Source organism: Periplaneta americana, chromosome 11 (genome assembly GCF_040183065.1).
Source record: "Periplaneta americana isolate PAMFEO1 chromosome 11, P.americana_PAMFEO1_priV1, whole genome shotgun sequence".
Taxonomy (NCBI): Eukaryota; Metazoa; Arthropoda; class Insecta; order Blattodea; family Blattidae; genus Periplaneta; species Periplaneta americana.
The window spans coordinates 10,799,442-10,822,954 of NC_091127.1; the positions used below are offsets into that span (position 1 = coordinate 10,799,442).

General features: G+C 35.0%; 1 protein-coding gene across 6 annotated transcripts in view; it reads left to right on the forward strand.

Moving 5' to 3' along the window:
• The first annotated feature begins 2,124 nt into the window (after positions 1 to 2,124).
• Scm (Polycomb protein Scm) overlaps positions 2,125 to 23,513 on the forward strand; it is a 50,510-nt gene continuing 29,121 nt past the window's right edge. For 2 of the 6 annotated variants that reach the window (XR_011334771.1, XM_069838980.1), the window contains exons 1-9: positions 2,125 to 2,278; positions 6,288 to 6,376; positions 9,872 to 10,047; positions 10,281 to 10,431; positions 12,303 to 12,454; positions 13,424 to 13,658; positions 15,786 to 15,971; positions 16,120 to 16,266; positions 22,068 to 22,295. Coding sequence is in view for 5 of the 6 variants with exons in the window: in XM_069838980.1 (XP_069695081.1) it covers positions 6,349 to 6,376; positions 9,872 to 10,047; positions 10,281 to 10,431; positions 12,303 to 12,454; positions 13,424 to 13,658; positions 15,786 to 15,971; positions 16,120 to 16,266; positions 22,068 to 22,295 (1,303 nt within the window). In the remaining variant the exon portion in view is untranslated. Of the gene's footprint in view, positions 2,293 to 2,417; positions 2,558 to 6,287; positions 6,377 to 9,871; positions 10,048 to 10,280; positions 10,432 to 12,302; positions 12,455 to 13,423; positions 13,659 to 15,785; positions 15,972 to 16,119; positions 16,267 to 22,067; positions 22,296 to 23,513 lie in introns of those variants that run through there. The other 4 variants (XM_069838982.1, XM_069838981.1, XM_069838983.1 and 1 more) reach the window with 4 other exon arrangements.

Here is a 23,513-nt window from a genome sequence, read left to right on the forward strand (position 1 = left end):
TGTTGTGTTTTTGTGTTAAGTTTTTGTTTTGTCTTTCTTATGATGTTGTCTATTATGTTTGGATTGTATCCGTTTTCTTGTGCTATGTATTTGATTGTGTTCACTTCTTCATTGTAGTGTTGTTGGCTCATGGGTATGTTGAGTAATCTGTGTACCATTGTCCTGAATGCAGCATGTTTGTGTTGTATTGTACTCTATTTCTTTTTTAAGATGTTCTATATTAATTTTTTCATTGGCGATGCATAGTATTCAGGAAGGTGTACTGAATACTCTTATTCTGTGTAGATGGCTTGACAAACGGTCTTGGTCTGTCACCAATCTGAACAAAGCGACGACAGATTTTTACGATGCTTGTAGAATTTCCTCGGGATTTCATAATATTATTTCCCAAGATTTACCTATAATATTGTACTCTATTTTTTTTTCTGGAACATGTAGGAATTTGAAAACTGATAGAAGTTAATTAGAATTGGGAAGAAGTCTGGTCATGGCCTTCGAATTCATATTATCCCAGAATTCGCCTGGAGTGACTTGACAACCCATGATAAAATCTAATTCAGGATAACCAAGTAATGTTGGAATTGAACTTTGACATCATCATTGCAGAAAAAAGCAATACGTATTATCACTAATTCACCTTGTCGACCTTTATTTTGTAATGCTAATATTCTTACTGTAATTAATATATTTATGACTGTTTAGTCTATACCAATATTAATTTAAATAGTCATGCTTCTCAATCCCAGATCCACAAATATACTAGAAATAATTGCTATATTGTAACACCTACGGTCAGGTTGACATAGACCAAGAAATGGTTGTGTTATTTCTGTAGATATGTTTAATAGATTGCATAAGAATGCCCACTCAGCTTATTTAGATTTAAAGTTGTTTTAAAAAAATGGCTTTCAGATAATCCCTTTTATCATATAAATGAATTTTTAGACAGCCATATGAACATGGAATTTTAATCTGTTTTATTGATCATTGTCTGTAATTACGATATTGTAATTTTTGACAAACTTGATTATTGATAAAAATACAATGTGGGAATGATAACATTACTTCACCACACATGGTGATACGGTGGTCATCAACTCAGGCTATGCAAATTTATTGGACTGTTTTGGTGTTTAAATTTGGCAGTAATTTTAACGATTAACACTTGTACCAGATTTATGTAGGCTACTGGTATCTACAATACGAGTTAAAAGTACCAATTTTTTTAATAGTATACGGTACCGGTATCGTAGTTCAAAAAGTTAATAAAAACCAACGCGCATCAGTCACGTTAGGGTAACACTGCGACAGTAGGAGTGTGTGAGGCGCCGAAACGCGTGTAATTGGCTATTCTATCGTAAGACATATTTCAATTAGAAGGCAATGTTACTGTACCTGTTACGATATATTAAAATAAAGTGATGTGACTATGTAGTTGAAACTGAAAATGAGTAGATACTCGCAAACCTAGTGAGTTACAGCTAACATTATGGACAGTCTTATCAGTCGAAATGGCTACTTTAATGAGTGTGATTTTAACGATAGCCTATGTAACATTGTCTTCGAAGCAAATATGCACGGATCTGTCCGTGTACTGTATTTTGTAAGAACATTTTTTTTGTTAAATTATTGGACTGCAGCAACGAGTTCTCATCTCATACCGCGATTAAAGATGCAGATCTCAGTACCTCCTATAGCGGTACCCGTACCTTTCTAATTCTATGTAATATATTGTCAATCTTTCAAATAATTTAAATTATTCATATAATTCTTGCGTGTAGAATGGTTCATAGACAAGTTCATAATATGCAGTTTATTTGCATTATATACAGTATGTGGTTTATTTTCATTATTATATAAATATTCATTGATTCCTTATTCTTAACTGTTCGTTTTAACAATTACTTATGCCGTGAAAAACACACTGTATACATGAAAGTGCAGTTTTATATTTCACGTTGGTTTTAAAGTAGTCGCTATGAATTTCATTTTAATAATAATGATAACCTACAAATTTAATTCTTTCTCATTTCTCTTTATTGGTTGCTAAACAAAATCTAATCTAGAGAAAAGAAAAACAAACGCTTTGCATCAGTGATTATCTCCATTTTGTCAAAATGATATACATAGGAATGCGTGTGTGTGACGCTCAATATGGCGGCGTTGCTGGTGCGACTTTGGAATTGCGTCTTATAATGTAGCCATATTTTACGGTGTTAAACAGTTTATTAGAACTTGTATCATAGTATTCATTCAACAAGTATATAAATTGTATAAGGTATGTTATGAGATGTAAGTACGGAAGGGTGTCATAAGTAGTTATGTACAATTTGCATAACAGGCTGTAATATCGCTCTTAGCCGGGCTTAGAAATAAATGAAGTAATTAATTATAACTACTGCTGCTATTTGTTCTTCTGTGTACAACGAAGGAAGCAACTTCATATTAGAGCCAACAGACACATTTTGTTTTGACAACATGTTTGTTACCGGCAATCGCGTAAAGTGTATTGTGACATGACATCAATGGAAATGCCCATGAGTGACTACTAATATTGGTAAGCTTATGTATGATATACGAACGATATGATAAATGCGATTTTCATGTGTTGCACACTTTTTGCTGATTCTTGGTGAGAAGTGAGATAGTATTATGTCGTATATATTTTCTAAATTGGTTTGTATATTGTAAATGTTAATCATGTCATTTTTGGTTAGGAATAAGTAACTTGTGGTTGTGATTATAATGAAGTTTGGGGCAGGCACTATCATTTATGAAATGTTGATAGACAATCGTACAGGTTGCCGCAATTTTCGTATCAGTGTGTCATATGTAGGGTACTGTCTAGAGAGTGACATGATACAGATAGGCCTACACTATTTTTAATTCTTATACTCTAAATGCTAGTAAAAAACATGGAAGGAACTCAGCTGTCGAAGATCCATCCAGATTTTGGTTACTGTAGTTTAATTCTTTGTTGTATCCGCTGAGGGAAACCTGTACCCGACATATTATGGCAACAGTAAGATCTAAGATTATTGAGAAGGCATAATTGTAACTACGTTAAAATTATTGCCAAGCAGATATTCAGAGTCACAAATAAATAAAACTAATATTAAGGACTTCTTGGGTTTTTTTGTGGGGATGCAGTTGGTCGTATATGCAAGGCATAACAAAATCCTAAGCTAACCAAACCTAATCTGCCACATTTATATATGCAAGTTGTATAAGCGGAGTATGAAGGGAACTACCTCAGCGCTAGTTTAGCTTGTAGGCCTTTAGTAACTAACTGAACTTCTTGAGCGATTTCATTACAATTTAGTGGAATCAGAACAAAAACTTGACTTTTGTGCACAGTATTAAGTAGACACATCCAAAATCAGACACCGACAATATTAAATAACTAAGCTTAAATTACATACCTGGTCAGACCCTACTTAAAATAATTCAAATTGTAACTTACATAGTAAATTTTACGTTAATCTGTACATTTGTAAGTCTGTTTCACAAATAGACAAAAAGGAAGTAGCCTACATAACTATAGCAGGAGTAGCTAATGCTTTACCTATTGAATCTCTTCCATTCATTCTCAAGTTTATTTTGCAGTTCTTGGTGAGTTGGTTGTTTGTTCTGTATTTTTGATGAAAGACTATTGTGTCTTTTGTTACCTAATTGTACCATTATTTTTTATTCTGTTATTCTCATTGTAAAAGGCAAGGGTCCTTGTGACCTGGTACTTCAAATAAATGTTATGATCATAATTTTTAGACTATTGTGTAAAAAATTAAGTATGTTTGCTGTTGAGCTCAGGTTGCAAAAGGTGCAGTGCGGAAATATGTTTATTATTAACTTGAGTATCCAGATGGTTGTGACCAGAGTGTAGAGTCAACATTCTTTTTGTCTGATATTTGTCATCGTTTTTCTTGGCCGCATGTAGACTAAATGTTTTGTCTATTGATAACTTGATGAGACTGATGATAACTACATAATTCTCCACAACAGAATAATTACGAAGTACTTCAAGAGCTGAATTCACAAAGATTTCTGTAAAATAACTTAAAAGGGTGTATGATAACTTAAATGATGCCAAGAGTATCAATGTGTGAATAGACGGTAGGTCTATTTGTAACAGTTGTGCTTAGGCCTATATTAATTTTGATTGATCTTACATGTTTTGTGCAGTGAATTCGCTGAATGTGTTTTCACAAGAAAAGAAAAATGTTTCGACTCAAGAATAAACTCCAAACTTTAAATGTATTTGCAGGACTAACAACTTAAACCAAGACCACGCATGTTAATTCTTCATTTCCAGGAATCTAAATTTAGTGACGGAATAATGGTAAGAAACGATGTTAGTGCTCTCAGTGGAGGCTGCTTAGAGTTAAAAGCGATTAACAGGAAAAAGAATAGATTGAGCCTAAAATAGGCTCTTAAACTCCTTCATTTAGGCTCTATAAAATAAAAAGTACGTTTTTTTTTTTCTTTTCTTTTTTTTTTTTTTTGTTAAAGAATGTCACTAATATAAGATTTCAACATTTATTTAACGCAAAATTCTAGGATTAAAAGAGACTTCCACGCATTTCACATTTTATAAGGGTACACATGCATACATTCTGTCTTTAAGTTAGTGTTTTTCATTCACCAATCACATTTCCATAATTTGCTTTACTGTAGATGAACAGCACCTATTGTGGCTATTGTGTCGCTCACTGCTGTACTTACAAATGGTGAGAAAAAAAGAAGGGGTTGTTATCTGTCTTGGAATATAAGGGAATGTTTATTTGAGTACAACCCAGCGAGTTTGTGTTAAATTGCTGACAGACAGAGGAAGATATAATAATAATAATAATAATAATTTGTCCCACAGGAGTTTTTTTATATGCCAATAAATCTACTGACATGAGCCTGTCACATTTAAGCACACTTAAATGCCATTGACCTGGGCCAGGATCGAACCCGCAACCTCGAGCACATACGGCCAGCACTATACCAACTATGCTACCCAGGCCGACTGAAAGTTGGAATTTTAGGATTGAAAGATTGTAAGAATGAGAAGGAGTGACCTGGAGGTACTTCTCTGTTGTGTCGTTCACTACTAGAAAGGAGTTGTTATCCGTCTTGGAGTGTGAACAGTGCAGGATGTTAAGAAAAACAGTAAACAGTTACGAAAAAGATGCAAAAATTAAAAAAAAAAAATAAAAGTAGGCTCTAACGTCGAAATAGGCATTTTTAGGCACTATAAAACCCCTTTATTTATACATATATTTCCATGAAAAATGTAAATATATCTCAAGCCTGTATGTATGAAGGAAAAAATAGGTTTTTGCCTAAATTCCGCTCTCTGCTTATGAGTAGTATCTAAAGAGTGGTCTACAGCATTCTGTGTAACTCAGCTTGAACACTCACTATCACTCGATCTACTTGGTAGTACACTAGACTGCTCTGTAATACATTTTTATTGTGGTGTAGTTTTTGTATATCGAAGGTATAGAGGGTGGAAGTGGACCAAAGCACCAAAATTTAAAAGGTGATTCTACATGTTAAATGTAACAAAACTTTTATTAACATTTTTCCTTCAATGAAGCACCATTAATCAGAAAAAAAAAAATAGTCTGTGCTCAATGTTTGCAGCGCTCTATTGCGTTAATGGCACAAGAGAAATGGATGATTGGGTGAAACGAGCGTTGAGCGACTTCCACCGATTTTGGAATAGACACCGACGCACTTGAACTGCCAACATAGAAAACAAAAAATCACACTCAATCACTTTCACCTTTATCTTGACGGGATAATAAAAGCCTAAACTAACCTAACCTAAGTGTGTCGGTGTCTATTCCAAAATCGGCGGAAGTCGCTCAATGCTCTTTTAACCAATGATTGCTATACAAGCAAATAGGTAACAGTAATCTGAACAGTTAGTGTCTTGTATCTTTTTTTGCATATCAAACTGTTTAGCCATGAATTTAAATTTAATAATTGCGAAAATCGTTAAAATAAAGCTTGCAATGCAGCGCACACTGAGTACAGCAAAGGGGGAGGGGAAGGTAAGTAGTGCATGCCACGCTTGCTTAGAGTTATTGCAGTAACCGTGATGTTGCCAAATGCTTCAAGAAACATAACAATTTCCTCTAAAACTGTGAATGTTAGAGAAAAAACTTATTTCGATTTTTAAAATCTCTCCTCATGATCTATTACCATTTTCATTTTGGTGTAGAGGTTACCATCCATCCTATATAATGGAAGAAGATTAATAAATTTTATCATATTGCGTTTAATTTCTCTTGCAGATTCTGTAACAAATTTGAAGTTCCTGTGTGCTTCTGGCTTTAATCTTGCGAAAATTTAACCATGTCGGGACCACATGGGAAAGTTAGAGGTAAGATTCCATAAAGATGTACTTGGTATAAAGCAATGGTATAAGTTTGTGAAAAAAAAATTACAGAACAGGAAAGTAGAAGGAAAAGCTAGTCTGGAATAGGATACGTCAAAAGGTGACATGTTCTCTGTTGAGTGTGATATTTAAATCCGATTTGTTCATTATTTGTTTCAAATACATACCTTTTCTATTGCACGTACATTCTTTGGAGAATATTCAGTATAGCCTAGACTAACGTATATTTCAGCATTGCAGTTGCATTGTTGCTTAAAAGTGGTTCAGTTTTCTGAAATAATATAGTGATTTAGAAATAATACAGAGAATAATAATTTAATGTTGTAATTAAGTAATTGGCAACATTGTGAACCCTTTCAGAAGAAGGAATCTAGTCTAATGTAATCTAAGGCAAAATTATTGATACATAAGATATGAAAGCAAGTAGGACTGGTACAAGGCGTGTTCTTAAAGTAAGTTCCAAAAGGGTGTAGTAAGTAAACGGGAATATATTTACAAACCATTTTTGTTGCATTGTATTCCCCACGCTTCAATTAATTCTCAACATAATCTCCACAATTTTTGAGGCATTTATCGAGTCGTGGCAGAGGCACTGAAGGAAGTAGGGTTTACAGTCCATCAAGAAGTGCAGGGACTAGCCACACAAGGAAGTGTTCGGTGAATTGATATCATTGCCATTAAGAACAACTCGGCATACATTCTCGATCCCACCATCAGATTTAAGACACATGCAGATCAATCGCATGAGGTGGACAGTGAAAAGAAACGGATCTATGAACCAACAATCCCGTTCTATAAAGATAAATATAGCCTGTCCCACATTGATGTGATAGGTCTGATGGTGGGAGCACGAGGTACCATACCCTCCTTCTTTGCCAACAAATGTAAAAACCTGGGCCTAACACACAGCATTGTGAAGGAAATAGCCATTAGTGCCCTCAAAGGATCGGTTCAAATATTGAGAAATCATTTGTATGGGAATGATAATGGAAATTTCAAGTTATCTTAACTGGTGGCTGTTGATTGGTTTAGATATCAATGCCAATCAATCCATACTATTATTTTTCTCGCGGTATATGGCATTCAAATCATTCTAACCTATCTGATGATATTCCCCCCCCCCCCCTTTCTTAACTGTAAATGAGCACAAACACTACTTAGGTGTAAATTTTTCTGACATTTTATATATTCGATTCCCTAACAGTTTCAAATGTATATCATTTTACCTTTTAGGTGTGTTTCCAAATTATATGTAATACGCTTTGTCAAATCTGGCAACCTTTTCATAAGGGAAGCTAAATTTATTATTATTATATATCCCCTCATTGTAGAATTCGCGCACCTGTGATGCTAACCACTCCCGCACTGCTGTTTTCACTTCATCGTCGCCATCAAAATGTTGACCACCGAGTAACTTCATGAGGTGCAGGAAGAGATGAAAGTCACTTGGAGCCAAATCCGGGCTGTAGGGGGGATGGTCAATTTGTTCCCAGCCAAATTTCGAGATGAGATTTTGGGTGTCACAAGCTGTGTGTGACCATCTCCTGACCATTCCATCAGTAATGGCATCACCATACGCCTCACAAAGTTGACGATGAATGTCAGCTGGTTTGATGTTTCTCACATTGAAGAAATGGATAACAGACCGTATCTCACAGTTGGCGGGGTGCTTGATCACTTTAAACATTTCAACTGATCACAACTAACCACACACACGGACTGAAGCTCTGAAACTGCGTGCATAGCTTGCCTGAGGACTGAAGAAGAAAACACATATGCGCAAAATAACAATTGCAGCAATATGATGGCTATAATTGAAAACGGAACTTACTTTAAGAACACGCCTCGTATTGAAGAAGGGGTAATTTCCTAGAAGACGGGCAAAATCCAACATGGCTGACGAAAACTACAGAAAATGTTCTGCCAACTATGAAGTTCAAATGTCACCAAACATCACAAATCAAATATGGAAAATCAAATATATATTCATATTTTTAAAGAAGAACAAGCCCTCAAAAAAACTGAAAATATATTTAATTTTTCACCTTTGATTTTTTTGGCGTTTGGTGGCATTCGAACTTCATAGTTGGCAGTTTTCGTCCGCAATTTACCCACAAAAATCATTAAAACACAAAACAAAACATAATAAACTTAAACCATGCAGGCAACAAAGAACTAAACAACACTTTGTCGTACAGTCAACTTTGCATAAATAAACCATGTGTTTACACTAAATGAAATTTTCTTCGAACATTTATTACACCTTAACTTATACGGAAAATTCAGTAAATAATTCCTGTAAACCACAGGAAAACCGTTTTCTGCTCAACATTCAACACAATCCTTATTCACCAGCGAAAGAACTAAATCAAAATCGGCACAAAATTTAATAGATAAATTTCAGAACATGGATTCCTTTCTTTCCCTCTTACTTCAAAATTCCAATCTTGTGCACACAAAATAAATTATTGGCACTGAAAGTATACCTTTTCGTGAGCATGATGATGCGCATTCGACAAATGCAGACAAATCTACAATATAACACCACTCACGTCAAACAACCAAGAACAACTGACAACATCATTATCCATCCAAAATTAACGAAAATTCTAGAGCAAATGACAACTATAACCAATCAAATCGAAAGAAAATCATAAAATGACAAACTTTCAATAGATTTAGCGATCGGACACAACATCACACGTCAAACAACCAAGAACAACTGACGTCATTACCCAATCAAAATTAATGAAAATTCTAGAACAAATGACAACTATAACCAATCAAATTAAAAGAAAATCACTGCGACACCTAGTATAAAAAACCTAGAACTAACGTATAAAAGTCACTAAAAGGTCATTAACATTTAACTCTGAAATAAAAAAGTTGGTAATACTTACTGCATTCAACCAAGTGCCCGTCTTCTATGAAATTACCAAAGAAGGTATAGCATGGCAGCAGATATTTCATAGTGCGCAGAAACCAGATGCTTCTACCAGTCATTAGGCATTGAATTCTATGCTAGAACAATAACATCATGCGCGAGTCGACAACAGAAGTACTGTGTCTTGAGTGTTGCCTGGCTGTAATGACGAGAACAAGGATTTGAGCCTTTTTTCCTGGTGTAATAAAAGTCTATATTTAGGTTGTAACAACTGAAAATAAGTTGTGAATTAATGGGAATTTGATTTGGTAATTTTGATTTATTATTATGCTATGGTACAAGTCTTCCATTTGCTTCATCTGTACTATTTCGCTTCAGTTTTTTAGTCATAATTCTTCCAGTAACATTTAGTATGTGAGGACATACCATTTTAATTCACCCCATTATGTTGTGATGGAATGAATTGGGTTTTATTGAGAAATACCTTTTTATAAGATGTTCGAAAATTTTATTGCTTAATTTAATAATTTTCAAGAAGAGATTTGGAAGTTTGTGGGAAAATGAGATTGATGATAATGTTGGATATTGTTTTGTAGGCAGTAGCCATATATCCATGTCAACAGGTGCAGGGAGACCTTCAAAAAATAAGACTTCATGTACATGGTGTGGTGAAAACAAGCAGCCCCTGAAGTATGTGTTGCCAACACAACATGGCAAGAAGGAGTTTTGTTCCGAGACTTGTCTCTCTGAATTCAGAAAAGCGTATATCAAGGTAACATTAGTAATTTCGCTTTCACTTATTTGGCATTTTGCCTTTTTATTTAGTAGTTTCATCACTACGTGAAAGTCACTGGAGATCGGATCTAAGCTAGATCAAAGATCCAAACATTTCCAACTGCCTATTTATCTGGCTTAGAATATAAATGTAAACTTACCATGTTATATAAACAGTAACTACTTTTAATTGTGTATAAAAATAAATTTGGCTCATTTGTACTTTTCTAGGGTGCATGTCTGCAATGTGACAATGTTATTCGAGGAACCCCAGTTCGACTTGAGCAACAGGATTCATCTGCAAAGGATTTCTGCAGCACTTACTGTCTTAACAAACACACAAAGAAAGAACAAGCCTCTCAGCTTGCAGAACAAAAACGAGGTAAATCGCATATTACATGATCCTCTCTGAATTGCTTTCTTTTTTCTAACAGAAGTACTTATAAATTAAAATGCAGAGTAATATGGAGTTGGTTTATTTTGCTAATGGAAGTTTTATGACTTTCTGTTTTGGATAAGGGTATCCATTTGTGGCGACGATTTTTCAGCTTTTACCTCATTTCTCACCTTTCTCCTGGCTGTAGTCTTTTGATCTCCTTTATTTCCTGGTGCCTGATTCCATATTAGAACCATTCTATTTTTTCACCACCTCTTCAGCAATATTCAACCCTTTCCTCTAAAATCTTAGAGGGCAAGAGAGTAACAATTGAATCGTTTAGAGCAGAAGTGGTGTAAGTCAAAAATGGGCAATGAGGTTTAAAGTAAGCATTATGTAAAATACATTGCAAAGTAACAATTAATATTCAATTTATTTAAACTATTAGTAGTCAGTGGATAGCAAGAAGGACATATTAATTGCTACTTTGCGCTGTATTTTACAGAATCTTTACTTTAAACCCCATTACCCAATTATGACTTACATCACTTTTGCTCTGAATGGCTCAGTTATGGCTTTATTGTTAAGAACTCAGCATTAGTTAACAACAACATATTAGAGCCATTCATGGCACTTCCATTTCCTTCATCTTAATTTTACTATTAATTGGCTCCTCGTCTCTTTTCTGTCAGAATTATTTTCATTGCCACGAACATAAGGCCAATGAATACTTAAACTTTCTCTCAGATAATGGCTTACGAATATCGTAAACTGGTCTCTTTGCTCACTTTCAAATTAATTTCTTTCACATAGGTGTGGAAATTCATTACATGATTCAGAGTGAGACATAAACTCTGTATTTGGGATGAAGCTTAACAAAGGAATCTACATAAAGATTAATTTTTGGTCCTACAGAATACGTCTGTTACGGTAACAATTAATATTAGAGGAGGAAAATTCGCTCCGGCACTGGAGATCGAACCTGGGTCCTTGGTTCTACATACCAAACACTCTAACCATTGAGCTATGCTGAAGCTCAATCCACAGCACCGAATCGAATCTCTCTCCTCCAGTGTTTTTCTCTTTGTGGCCTGGCTCCAAGTTCGACATGTATGTTGACATTTTTATATTAAGTCAACTGCCATTATACAAGGATCGCACTCTCGCCCCCTCCCCTCCCCCCTTCCACATCCCCTCTCCCCCCTTCCACATCCCCTCTCCCCCCTCTCTCTCTGGGGGGGCCGTCAGGCTTAACGTCCCCATCTGACGGACGAATCACTATCAACAGTGACATATGCCTTACCTTCATATGCACTGAGGAGAGATTTGGGATTTAACCCAAGCATATTGGAGCACAATTTAGTGATTAGAAGTTCTGCACCGCCATTTCTCCTAGTCCTGAGGTAGAAATTTTACAAGAAAATTTCTGACCCTGCCGGGAGTCGAACCTGGGCCGGCTAATCTGGAGGCAGACATGCTACCACAGAGCTAACTCGGCGGACTAATTTTTGTTTGTAATAATTAGTAGGTTAAACACACATTTGGTTTTTTATTGTTATTCTATACCTGAATTAAAATTAGAGTTTGTCATTCTAGTCATTAGGAAGCAATTTCTTTTGCCCCTCGCATACTAATAAAACTGTAAACAGTACCTGTCGCCATACTGAGCTGTTTTAATTCAAGTATAGATGATCACAGAACCCAAGAATTTTTCTTTTCCATCTAAGAAGAATTTTTACCTTAATCACTCAAGAAATTTAGGTGATTTTATTGAAGAAATTTGAGGGTCCCTAGCCATTGCTCCTGAAGGACTGCTGTGCCAAGGAAGAAAACGTATTTTTACAGGGTTAGTTAATTAGTGGTGTTCTCTCCAACAGTGGGCAGCACTGAACAGAGGTCTCTTGGCTCTACCTCTTCAGCTTCTTCGCCAGCTTCAGTTATGCAGTTTGACTCCTATACAACCTTTGACTGGGATGTATACCTGCGAGAAACAAATAGTGTCACTGCTCCCCCAGAATACTACAAACAGGTATCCATTAATTTTCATGACTGTGAGTCAGATTCTAAGTAGTCCGTCCATTTAATCAAACATAAGGTTCGTTCCAACAACAGTCAGGAACCGTCCGTAACCATCGTGAGCATGCGCAGTACAGAAAAAGCGTTCCACCACAATCAGAACCAGTTCTGAACCGGAAACATGTAGTGCAGTCGGGCGTTCCAACAAGCTTTTGACACGAGTTCGGAACGGTCAGAAATAGTCCGTGGATTGAGGCATGTATGGAAGAGTACGAGAGACGCGCATGCGCATAAGCTCACCAACGTCTCTTGGATACAGAAGAAAGACATGATCGACTGTTCACATCAATGAGGTTAAAGATGAAACGTGACAGTACAGACGAATAATAAAACTAGAGATTTAATTTAAATTTTCGCCAAAAAGAAAGGGAATGGACATTATTTGGGTATTGAAATAGTTAATTACAATTTCAACATGCAGCTTTGATTAAAAATATAATAAATAACGTACATACATTAATAATTAAAAAAAAAAGGACTATTTTTTTAGATGAGAGTCCCCCAGTACACGACATTGAATTAGCGGAATTCTTGCCTTCCATATTTTTTGTCATCTTTTTATAGAAAATGATCGAAATTCTATTTTCTGCAATTAGAATTAGCTGCAAAACAATAATAAGCATCCCGTTCTTAGCAAAGATGATCACAGTTATAGCATCTCTGGATTTAGTACATAACGATCCGCGAAAGCGTTCCAACAGCGTCCAGTCCAGTTTCAATCCCATAGCAGATGCTCAACTAGCGCCTGAGCATAAGATGATACAGGAACCGTACGTGAACTGATCCATGAACCTCTTGTTGGAACGAACCTATAGACATCACTGTAATACAGCATGATAACCAACTTCTGAATTGTTTATTTCTTCAGAAAGGTGTATATGAAGTGCAACAATAGAATTATTGAGTTCAATTTTATTTACAGCATATAACACCTCCAACAAATGAGTTTAAAATTGGAATGAAGTTAGAAGCACTAGATCCAAGAAACCTGACATCGACTTGCATTGCATCAGTTGTTGGAATCCTTGGCCCAAGATTGAGACTCAGGTTAGATGGCAGTGACAACAAAAACGACTTCTGGCGTCTTGTGGATTCTAATGAAATACATCCCATTGGTCACTGCGAGAAACACGGAGGAATGCTTCAACCACCATTAGGTAATGGAACAGCTAAATGAAGATAAATTCATTTAATAGCTAATTAATGAGTTACAGGAACTTTGTTATGCTGTTATGAAAAATAGACCTGTAAGTAAACATTTATGAAGTTCATTTACAGGACATATTTTTAATTTAATTCTATCACAACAAATTTACAGATAAAATTCAAACATTGTGAAAAGTATTTATCTTATTTTTATCTCTTAGTATACACAGTACAATTCGGATTAATTTCTGAAGCTGTGGTAGAGGGGTCTGTGTTTTTATAAAAGTGAAAATGAAATGTTATTTTGAAGTAATAATTTTGTCCTAATTTATTCAATTTGGCCTTTAAATTGTTGTTTAGATTCAATTACATGAATGGAGTTGTGGATCATGGTAACAACACCTCCACCCCCTCTATCGAAACAGATTAAAAATTTTGTAGCCAGCAAATTTGTAAAATTTAAAAATATCAGCAATCTGAAAAGATTCTTGTATGCATATTATAGAAGGATTTTTGTCCTGAACTTCTTGCTCTAATAAATCCATTTTGTTTCTTAAAGACCTAGAGTTCCATTATAAAATTTTTAGAATGTCTATATCTTTTTCGTTAATGTTGCCTTTTCGTTTTTATAAAATGAATGAGATGGAAAATGTCCAGGAGATAGGGTATGTAACCTGTTTGTCAGTGGACAACAGTAAACAATAGAAAAATCTGACCTCTCATTCTTTGAAAGAAAATATTCATAAGAGCTTCATTTTGTGTGCAAACAAAATAGCACTACAGAAAAATATTACTGGGAAAGGGATGGAGTTATTCCATATTAAATAATAGCATCATTACTAGCAATATGGTTTCTGCAGCTCATTTCATGAGTAAGAAGGGGACAATAGTTTCTTGGTTTAAGAGCAAATGCTGGGTAACTTTTGGTGTTGGACCCCGGACTCATTTCACCGGCATTATCACCTTCATCTCATTCAGATGCTAAATAACCAAAGCTGTTGATAAAGCGTCGTAAAATAACCTACTAAAATAAAAAATAAAAATAGCGTCTTTAAGTTGTAGAGTATGCATAATCTATTTTATGCTCGACCATGCCGAAATGTAGTAATTATACACCTGGTAGCAGTCCTTTAATGCATGTCATTAAAGTACAGGTGTTCAGCCAATGACAACTCAGCTTACAGGTGTTCAGCCAATGACAAGTCAGCTTTGTACCGTTATAAAACTGCAAGTATTGATTATTCTTGGATATGCAATCGAAAGAGAATTAGCGAAAAGTCACAGAGGCTGGAAATCCAATACTGTCGCAGAAGGTTATATTCTGTTACTATAATAATTAGCGTTAATTGTAAATAATATTCAAATAAATTCAATTTGTCATCTCGTTTTTCAATGTCGAATTCAATAATCAAGGTTATATGAAGTTTAACGGGATTACTTCAAGGTCAATGACATTTTTGTTCCTTGGAAAAAATCAATACTTTCGCGTCTGCGCACATCTCACAATTTACGACCTAGAACAAGGTCACTTCCGATCTTGTCAGATACAAATAAAATGTATACATCTGAATAATTTCAAGTTAGAAATATGGTCGAGCATAAAAAGTCGTATGAAACTTGCCTATAATGGTAATTAAGATGCTCGTATGAATATTATGAAACTCGCGCTCGTTTCATAAATATCCATACTCGTGTCTTAATTACTATCATTATAGGCTCGTTGCATAATGTACTATTATACTTGGTATTTCCATTATTTGCACTTTTTTTGGCATTACATGGCAGTATATCTGAAACAAAGGTACAGAACTTAAAATGAGTCATTGTTTCATATATTTAAATTTCATAAACATTACATTACAGCTAATTAGAAAATTGCAAATAAACAAGAAATATTGCTTTAAAATTGCAAAAAAAGGCATTTATTATTGAATTAGTAAGTAACACCTTAAAAAGACAAAATAAGCAAAATAAAAATTGGCCCAATCACTTTGATTTACCCCAATCACATTTATAGCTATGAAAATAATCATTTACTTCCACTGAGTAAAAAAGGCATTTTGCCAAACATCCGGGCTCTAACAATCCGTTTTGTTTGCCCTAATATGACATACGTTTGTATCATAATTATCTCACAGGTTTTCGAATGAATGCATCATCATGGCCAATGTTTCTTCTGAAGACACTTAATGGTGCAGAAATGGCTCCTACAAAGATATTTAAAAAGGAACCCCCCACACCTAAGAACAACATGTTTCAAGTGGGTATGAAACTTGAAGCAGTGGATAAGAAGAATCCTCAGCTGATTTGTGCTGCAACTGTAGGTGAGTTAATTACCGCTCAATTTTGAGATTTAATGTATTTCATAAGAATACTGAAGGAGTATTGAACAAATAGAACTACATCTTTTTTGTGTCTATGAAATAACAGAGTTTAGTTCAGTTTGAGATATACAAATTTGCATATTTTTAGGTGCTGTTAAAGGCGAAATGATCCATGTAACATTTGATGGTTGGAGAGGAGCATTCGACTACTGGTGTCGTTTTGACTCCAGAGATATATTTCCTGTAGGATGGTGTGCTAAGAGCGGACATCCTTTGCAGCCTCCTGGTCAGAAAAGTATGTATACAGCTTCTTCTTTTGCTCCTCCTCCTCTTCTCTTCTATGACTTTCTGTATTATTCGTTTCGTGTGCTAATTTTAGGTTTAGGTTAAGAGAAACCAAGTATTCGAGCAAACCTTCCACATGTTTCTCTCCCTTCTCCCCCTCTATAAAATAATGAATCAAAATTGGAATGAGAAATCATGAGTATCTATTGGGAACTTGCTACACTGTTCTTTTTTACACTAGGGTGACCAGATTTCCAAAATGAAAAAAAAGGGACACTTATTAAAGTTGATATGAATCAACATTTTATCTAAACACACACCTTCATCTCAAACAGCAGAAATAACTAAAATGCTCTCTCAATTAATATCACTCAATAAAAGAATTGTATTCCAATGGATACCATCCCATTGTGGAATCCTGGGAAACGAGAATGCGGATGCTTTAGCAAAGAAGGGCAGCACTGCTACTTACAGACCTGTTACTAAATCTACGTATTACTCTGTGAAGAGATTTATTATATCTACATACTTAGACTTCAACAAACAAAATTTGATAACACAATCACAAGGGAAAAATGGAACTCTCTGCATCATAATCCACAGTTAATTCCCGATTTACCACGAAAATCGTCTGTTGCTGCATTTAGATTGGCAACAGGCCATGATTGTTTGGCCAAACACCTGCATAGAATTGGAATATATCAGTCACCTAACTGCCCATTGTGCAACTCAAACCAAGAATGGAACACCTCAAAATCTGTGCTTCAGTGGTTGACCATGATAATATCTTGAAAAAATATTGGAGTGCAAGAGGTCAAATGACTTTATTGTCAAATGCCTGGCATTAGAAAACAACAACATTTTATCTGTTTCTTTTGTCGACATCCAAGAGGTTAGTTTATGGCTTTCACTTTTTGCGGCAACAGCTTCTTTATGTTTCTTTTTAGCAACATAATGTCTGATATCTGAACGACCACCATGTTCAATAGAAAAAATAGCTCTGCAGTCAATGCATAACACTTTACCACCATCACGACTTTCAACAAGAAACGGATATTCCTTTTTAATCCTTCTGTAAAACTACACTTACACTTTGGCATCTTTACCAACACGTGGTCTTAACATATTAAACTCGTGCCTAGCTTTATGTATGTTGTATTACCGTAATTATAATATTTGATGTGTTCAATGTTGACTTTTTATGAATAACTTTACTGTAGAATATATGGAAATGAAATGAAACTCAGTAACCTTATACAAATATCATGAACACAACACTTGCGCTTACAAAAAAAAAACAACCTTTTACAATCGACAACTTACAACTAGGAAGAAGCCAGCAAACCAGAAGTGGAGAATAATCTCATTGCTACCTGGTAGTAGAATTATCAAAACCTTTTGATTATCGATCTAAGCTCTGAGGTATCGATTATCGAATTGAATTCATTAATGTGACATCTGATGGAAACAGTATAGAATTAATGTTTTACATGATTGTTAAATAAAATAAAATAAATATTTTAACAATAATTTAGGGAAATGGGACGCCATTTAAAAAGAAAAGCGTTATTTGACATCCTGAGCATACTTTTCTCGGGACAGGGGACAAGATACTGAAAAAAGGGACAGTCTCATTAAAAACAGGATGCCTGGTTACCCTATTTTACACAGACTTCGATATGAAATTGGTAAGGGAAACCGAAGCATTGCGAGAATGTTTGATCCACACACATATTATTTTATAAACTGAAACAGTTTTAACTCTAGAAACAGAAGTACACACAGAAAAGCCACTTCGAAGACTTTTTGTTCATTTAATGTTGGAATAAAATTGATAGGAGAAACTGAACAGCTAGGTACAAGAACTGTTCCATTAAATCTTCAACAATTCTCACTCTGTTTTGTAGTAAGGTTGGCAGCAGAATCATAATGCTTAAAAGAAATAGTGGCGCAGCCAAGATTTTATTCTAGGGGTACTAAAAGAACAGAACACTATTTAGATATTCTATTCTGTGAATAAATCCAATGAATTGGATTGAGGAAGCTGTAATCAGATTGATGTATTTGAAATCTTCACTGGATTTCCTTTACGACCAGAAAATAATATAAACAACAGTAAACTCTTCAATAATTATTTTCAAATATTGTTTGTGAAATGCTATAAACTAAATTCTGAAAAAAATAAAAGAACTCAACGTCTGGGGGGGGGGGAAGCTTCAGTCCCATTATCCCCCCCCCCCCACCTTCACACACTTCTCCCACCACTGTGTATCATACAGTCACTTTTATTGTAATCTATGTTGCTGTTTGTCTAGTAACTATGGTAGAATGGTGGAATTTTCTTGGACCGTCCTTTTGATATTCAGTGGACATATTTGTACCAATGTTATGATCTCATTTAACAGCGCACAGAATTGTGATTCTATATCCACTTGTCAGTTTTTGAAATGTTTGTAACATATTCAATTTCCCACATCCAGTTCAGTCTGGTCCAATTGTCGTTTCTCTTATAACTATGTGTATTTATTTTTTAAATGTTTTTATTCTCGTCACCTTCTTCAGTCAGGTACCAATTCCCAATTTTCTCTGGTAACTTATTTCCTTATTATATTTCCTGAATATTGCACTTTGTCATTTACAGTATTATGTAATACTTCAAGTTTTAGTTTCTCATTATAGGAAATTAAATAGAAAATGTTATATTGCTAAAATCGATTTTGAAATTTTCATACAAATACACGTTTTATCATCTGGACACCGAACAAAAATATTTTTATCATAGTCAGTAAATATGTAGTGATGTCTTCTAATTGTAGAGCAGATTTTGATCATATTCAACATTTACGAGTCAGTTCATTTGGGAGTGATACCCATGAATATACACTATCTACCAAAAAGTAATTGGGCACTGTTTTTGCCCCTTTAGAACTTCGTGTACCACCTTTTGTTGCTATAACAGCAGCCACTCTGTCAGGCATGTTCTCCACTAGTTTGTGTAGGATATCCACTGGAATGCGTCACCATTCCTCTTGCAACATGGCACTCAGTTGGACAATGGAAGTTGACCCCATGTTTCGGCGGCTACTATGCAGTGGTATGCAGACAATAATGTTCACCGGTTGGACTGGCCTGCACAGAATCCTGATCTCAATCCCATTGAACACCTTTGGGACGAATTGGACCGGCGATTGAGGCCTCGTAAGATGCGGCCAACTTCCATTGTCCAACTGAGTGCCATGTTGCAAGAGGAATGGCGACGCATTCCAGTGGATATCCTACACAAACTAGTGGAGAGCATGCCTGACAGGTGGCTGCTGTTATAGCAACAAGAGATGGTACCACGAAGTTCTAAAGGTGCAAAAACACTGCCCAATTTCTTTTTGGTAGATAGTATACTTAGTTTTACCAAAACTTAATGAATCTTTGAGAAAATGGTACAAAATCGATTCTAACAATGTGTATTCTTAATTTAATGTATTTTAGAACATATAATTGTGTGGTAAATGAAGTGAGATAGGTAGTAAGATTCAGTAGCAAAAATCAGATTAACCAAGATGTGTAAGTTGTGTAACTGAATGTTTATAAAGAAATTTGAAAGTTATAGTATGTACTCTGTTTATGTAATACGAAATTTACATATGATGTACATTCGGGGTTGCCAGAATCTCGTCAGGAATACAGGACAGGTGATGATACTGCATACCTTAATGTGACTAAAAATTAGAATTATCAAATGCAATACAACTGATTTTATTCGTTTTATGTATTTCAACAAATTATATAGGGCCTAAACTTTTAATTTTGTTACATTTTTGCTATGTTATGAAATTTCCTTGGAATTATTGATAAGCCTGAAAAAATGTCATATTACAGGTTGATCTATAGTCTACAGAAAAAATGCATGATACAGTGTTTAAATTCTATAACTAATAAATCAACTTCCAAAGAGAATAAAGAATAAAGATACTGTAGTATTATCATTTTTATTTCAATATAATCCACAGGTGTCATTGATGACAACATTGAACATAGGTTGGACAAGGCCTTGAAAAAATGAATAAGGCATTTTAAAAGTAATTTTTCAGAAATGAGCAAAGAATTGTATTTTAGAAATCTTTTTGATATTCTGGGACAAATATAATTCAATCCAGGACACATCATTAAAATCCAGAACAATCCTGGAAAATCCGGATGTCTGGGAACTCTGTGTACAGTACACTCGTATTATATTTATTTTTAATTTCAACTCTTTAGTCGACCTGGTTGGCAAGTTGGTATAGCTCTGGCCTTCTATGCCCAAGGTTGCGGGTTCGATCCTGGGCCAGGTCGATGGCATTTAAGTGTGCTTAAATGCGACAGGCTCATGTCAGTAGATTTACTGGTATGTAAAAGAACTCCTGCGGGACAAAATTCCGGCGACGCTGATATAACCTCTGCAGTTGCGAGCGTCGTTAAATAAAACATATTATTATCAACACTTTATGGGCAAAATATGACAAAGTACAGTAGTAATAGCAAGTAGTTGTCAGCAAGCAGGTCAGAGGAGTGTGTGAGAGGGCAACAATACATTTCGTTGTTTACGTGAGTCTGCTAAACTCACCCCTAGCACTAAGCAGGCATGACATTGCTGCTAGAAAAAGATGCAAACAAGAAACCCAACAGAAAATTTTGCACTTTTTCTTAAAAAAATAGTGAAGAATCAATATTTACTTTTAGTAACACTGTATCTACTGTATGCCTTGTATCAATTATTTTTAATATAGTGATAGTTTCATGTACACAACTTTTGTGAGTCAGTTTGAACTCTAAAAGAGAATATACATTTGAGACACTCAGCATTCAAATGGTCCAACCCACAAAACTTGCATATTGAGTTTATCGCTTTAAAGCGCTCCTTATATTATTCTCTTCAAAGTATAAATCAGTCTAATCATCGTTCCCAGTTTTTTCATGAGGTTTCAGCATGTTTTTGTTTGTGTATTACATTTTGCGCACTGTTACAAAGAGGTAAAGTGGAAATATAATTTTGTGAGTTGGGCCATTTGTATGCTGAGTGCCTTGTTTGTTATCCGAAATTTTGCTAATCCAAAATGGGGTCAGTCGGTTAACAGAGGTTTTACTGTGTAAGATTTAGAAATATCGAAAGAACACAATATATGGCTTAAATAGTGCACTTTACTGGCATGTCGTTTTTTGAAAATGATACATTTCATATGATCCCTTTGCTATCTTACGGTTTATTGTAATCTTACCTGAAAATCGTTCATGACACGTTGGTTCCATTGAGTTTGACAGAACTGTAAAATGAAATGAGAGCTGTAACAATTGAATGTTGTCTGAGCACTGCATGGACAGCTAATACACAATGAAAAGGTGACTGTATGGTGTGCGGTTTCTACTAGAATGATCATTGATCGCTACTTTTTTCAAGATGAAAATGAGAATGTTATTACAGTGAATGGTGAACGGTATCAGCAAATGTTAGACATTTTTCAAAAACCTTTAAACAAGGATGGCACTTGGTTTCAACAGCCCTTACTGCCATAGAGACACTGCAGTTGTGTAAAATGAAATGATGGAATGAAAATATGAGGGAAGCTATGATTGCCCATGAAGCAGAAGATCAGAATCTGTAGTCTTTGAGAACAGAGAGATGGCGAACAGGAATATAAAATCGGATATATTTGAATTTGCTGTTTAAATAAAAAAAAAAATCAATATTTATATAATTAGCTAATAGAGTTTTATGTGCACGTAACATTGCGATTAATTGGACAGTGTTCTGAAACTGACACTGGTTATATTGTGTAGCTGCGCATGGAGCCAGCCGGTACAAAGCACGTGTATGCAATATTCCACCACCTTTGGCCGGGGTGGGTACCCCCAGTGGTATGGAGCCACAGCAGTTGTCACCAGGAAGTGGCGCCATATCTGCAGCCACAACTGCAGCGGATAGAGAAGCCAGTTCAACAAATGGCGGAACAACTGGCATCACAGTCACCGAACCCGATACATCCACTATGCAGAAACAAGCAGCAGGTATGTGCAGAAGATAAACATGTGAATTTTGTTGTGAAGAAGGTTTTTTCAGGCAGTTCTACATTTTCAACCCTGCTGCATGAAGAAAATGAAAAAAATGTCAAAAGAAATATGTTCTTAAGTTCCCTGAATTTTTATTTTATTTTGAATGCTGTTAAATTAAAAGAAACTTGACATATTGCGTTGTATTTATGTAAACTACTGCTCTTTGTGGCTAAAGAAGTCCCTTTGCCATCCACATAAAAGTCACTTGCTGTATTTAAACAAAATTATTATGTTATTAAGATTACTTCAAAACTTACAGTGACTTGCGAATGTTTTCATTTTTTCTAAGAAATTTAATTTTGTAGTTTTCATAAATGAAACAAATGCCACTTTTTGACTTTATCTTAGCCATTTATATCATGTCTCTCATTTACAGGAGATTAGCCACATGAAAATATGACTTGTCAAATAAAGAATAAAAAGAAACCAAAGCTATCATTCTCTATGCGCACAACCTATTATATGTGCGATACATAATATTTCATATAGCATACCTCCTTTCCTTTGCATCTCTGTTTTGTGCTCCTTCACAGTTTCGTCTGTTCACATTATTATTGTTCAGACACAAAATCGTGTTAAGTAGCACATGTGAGGAAACGAAAAGCAATGAAAAGTCACAGCAGTTCTTCTTGGTTTTCAATAATTTTTCATGCAGTGATATGTCCTTAACAATTTAGCAGTTATTTGTTATATGGTTGATGTTCATTTAATACTTTCGACGTTAATGTAATTATTATAATTATTGGTATTAATTTAATATTTTAACGAGTTTTCTTTGTCTTAGAAAAGACCACTAGCATTCTATTATGCTGTAGTAAATATGTCACTCTTACAAGAACATAATATGGTTATTTTCTCGTTAATGTTTACTATGATTTGCCTGCTTTAAATTTGTATTATCTAAAACATTTGTCTGGGGTGTACCAGTAATGAGTTAAGTATCATTTCACCCCACCATGAACACATATTTGAGAAATTGTATAAGAAATTCTGTGTTATAACATTACCAGTGCATCAATTTTGAATCTTGCGTACACTACTTTTAACACTTGAATATAATTAATTGATTAACTAGTGGACTTACTCGTGTTAATTATGTAAAATTTGTCCGGCTTACAGCTGTTTCAGTGCTTATGCACCATCCTCAGAACCTACTAGATCACGGCGTCATCT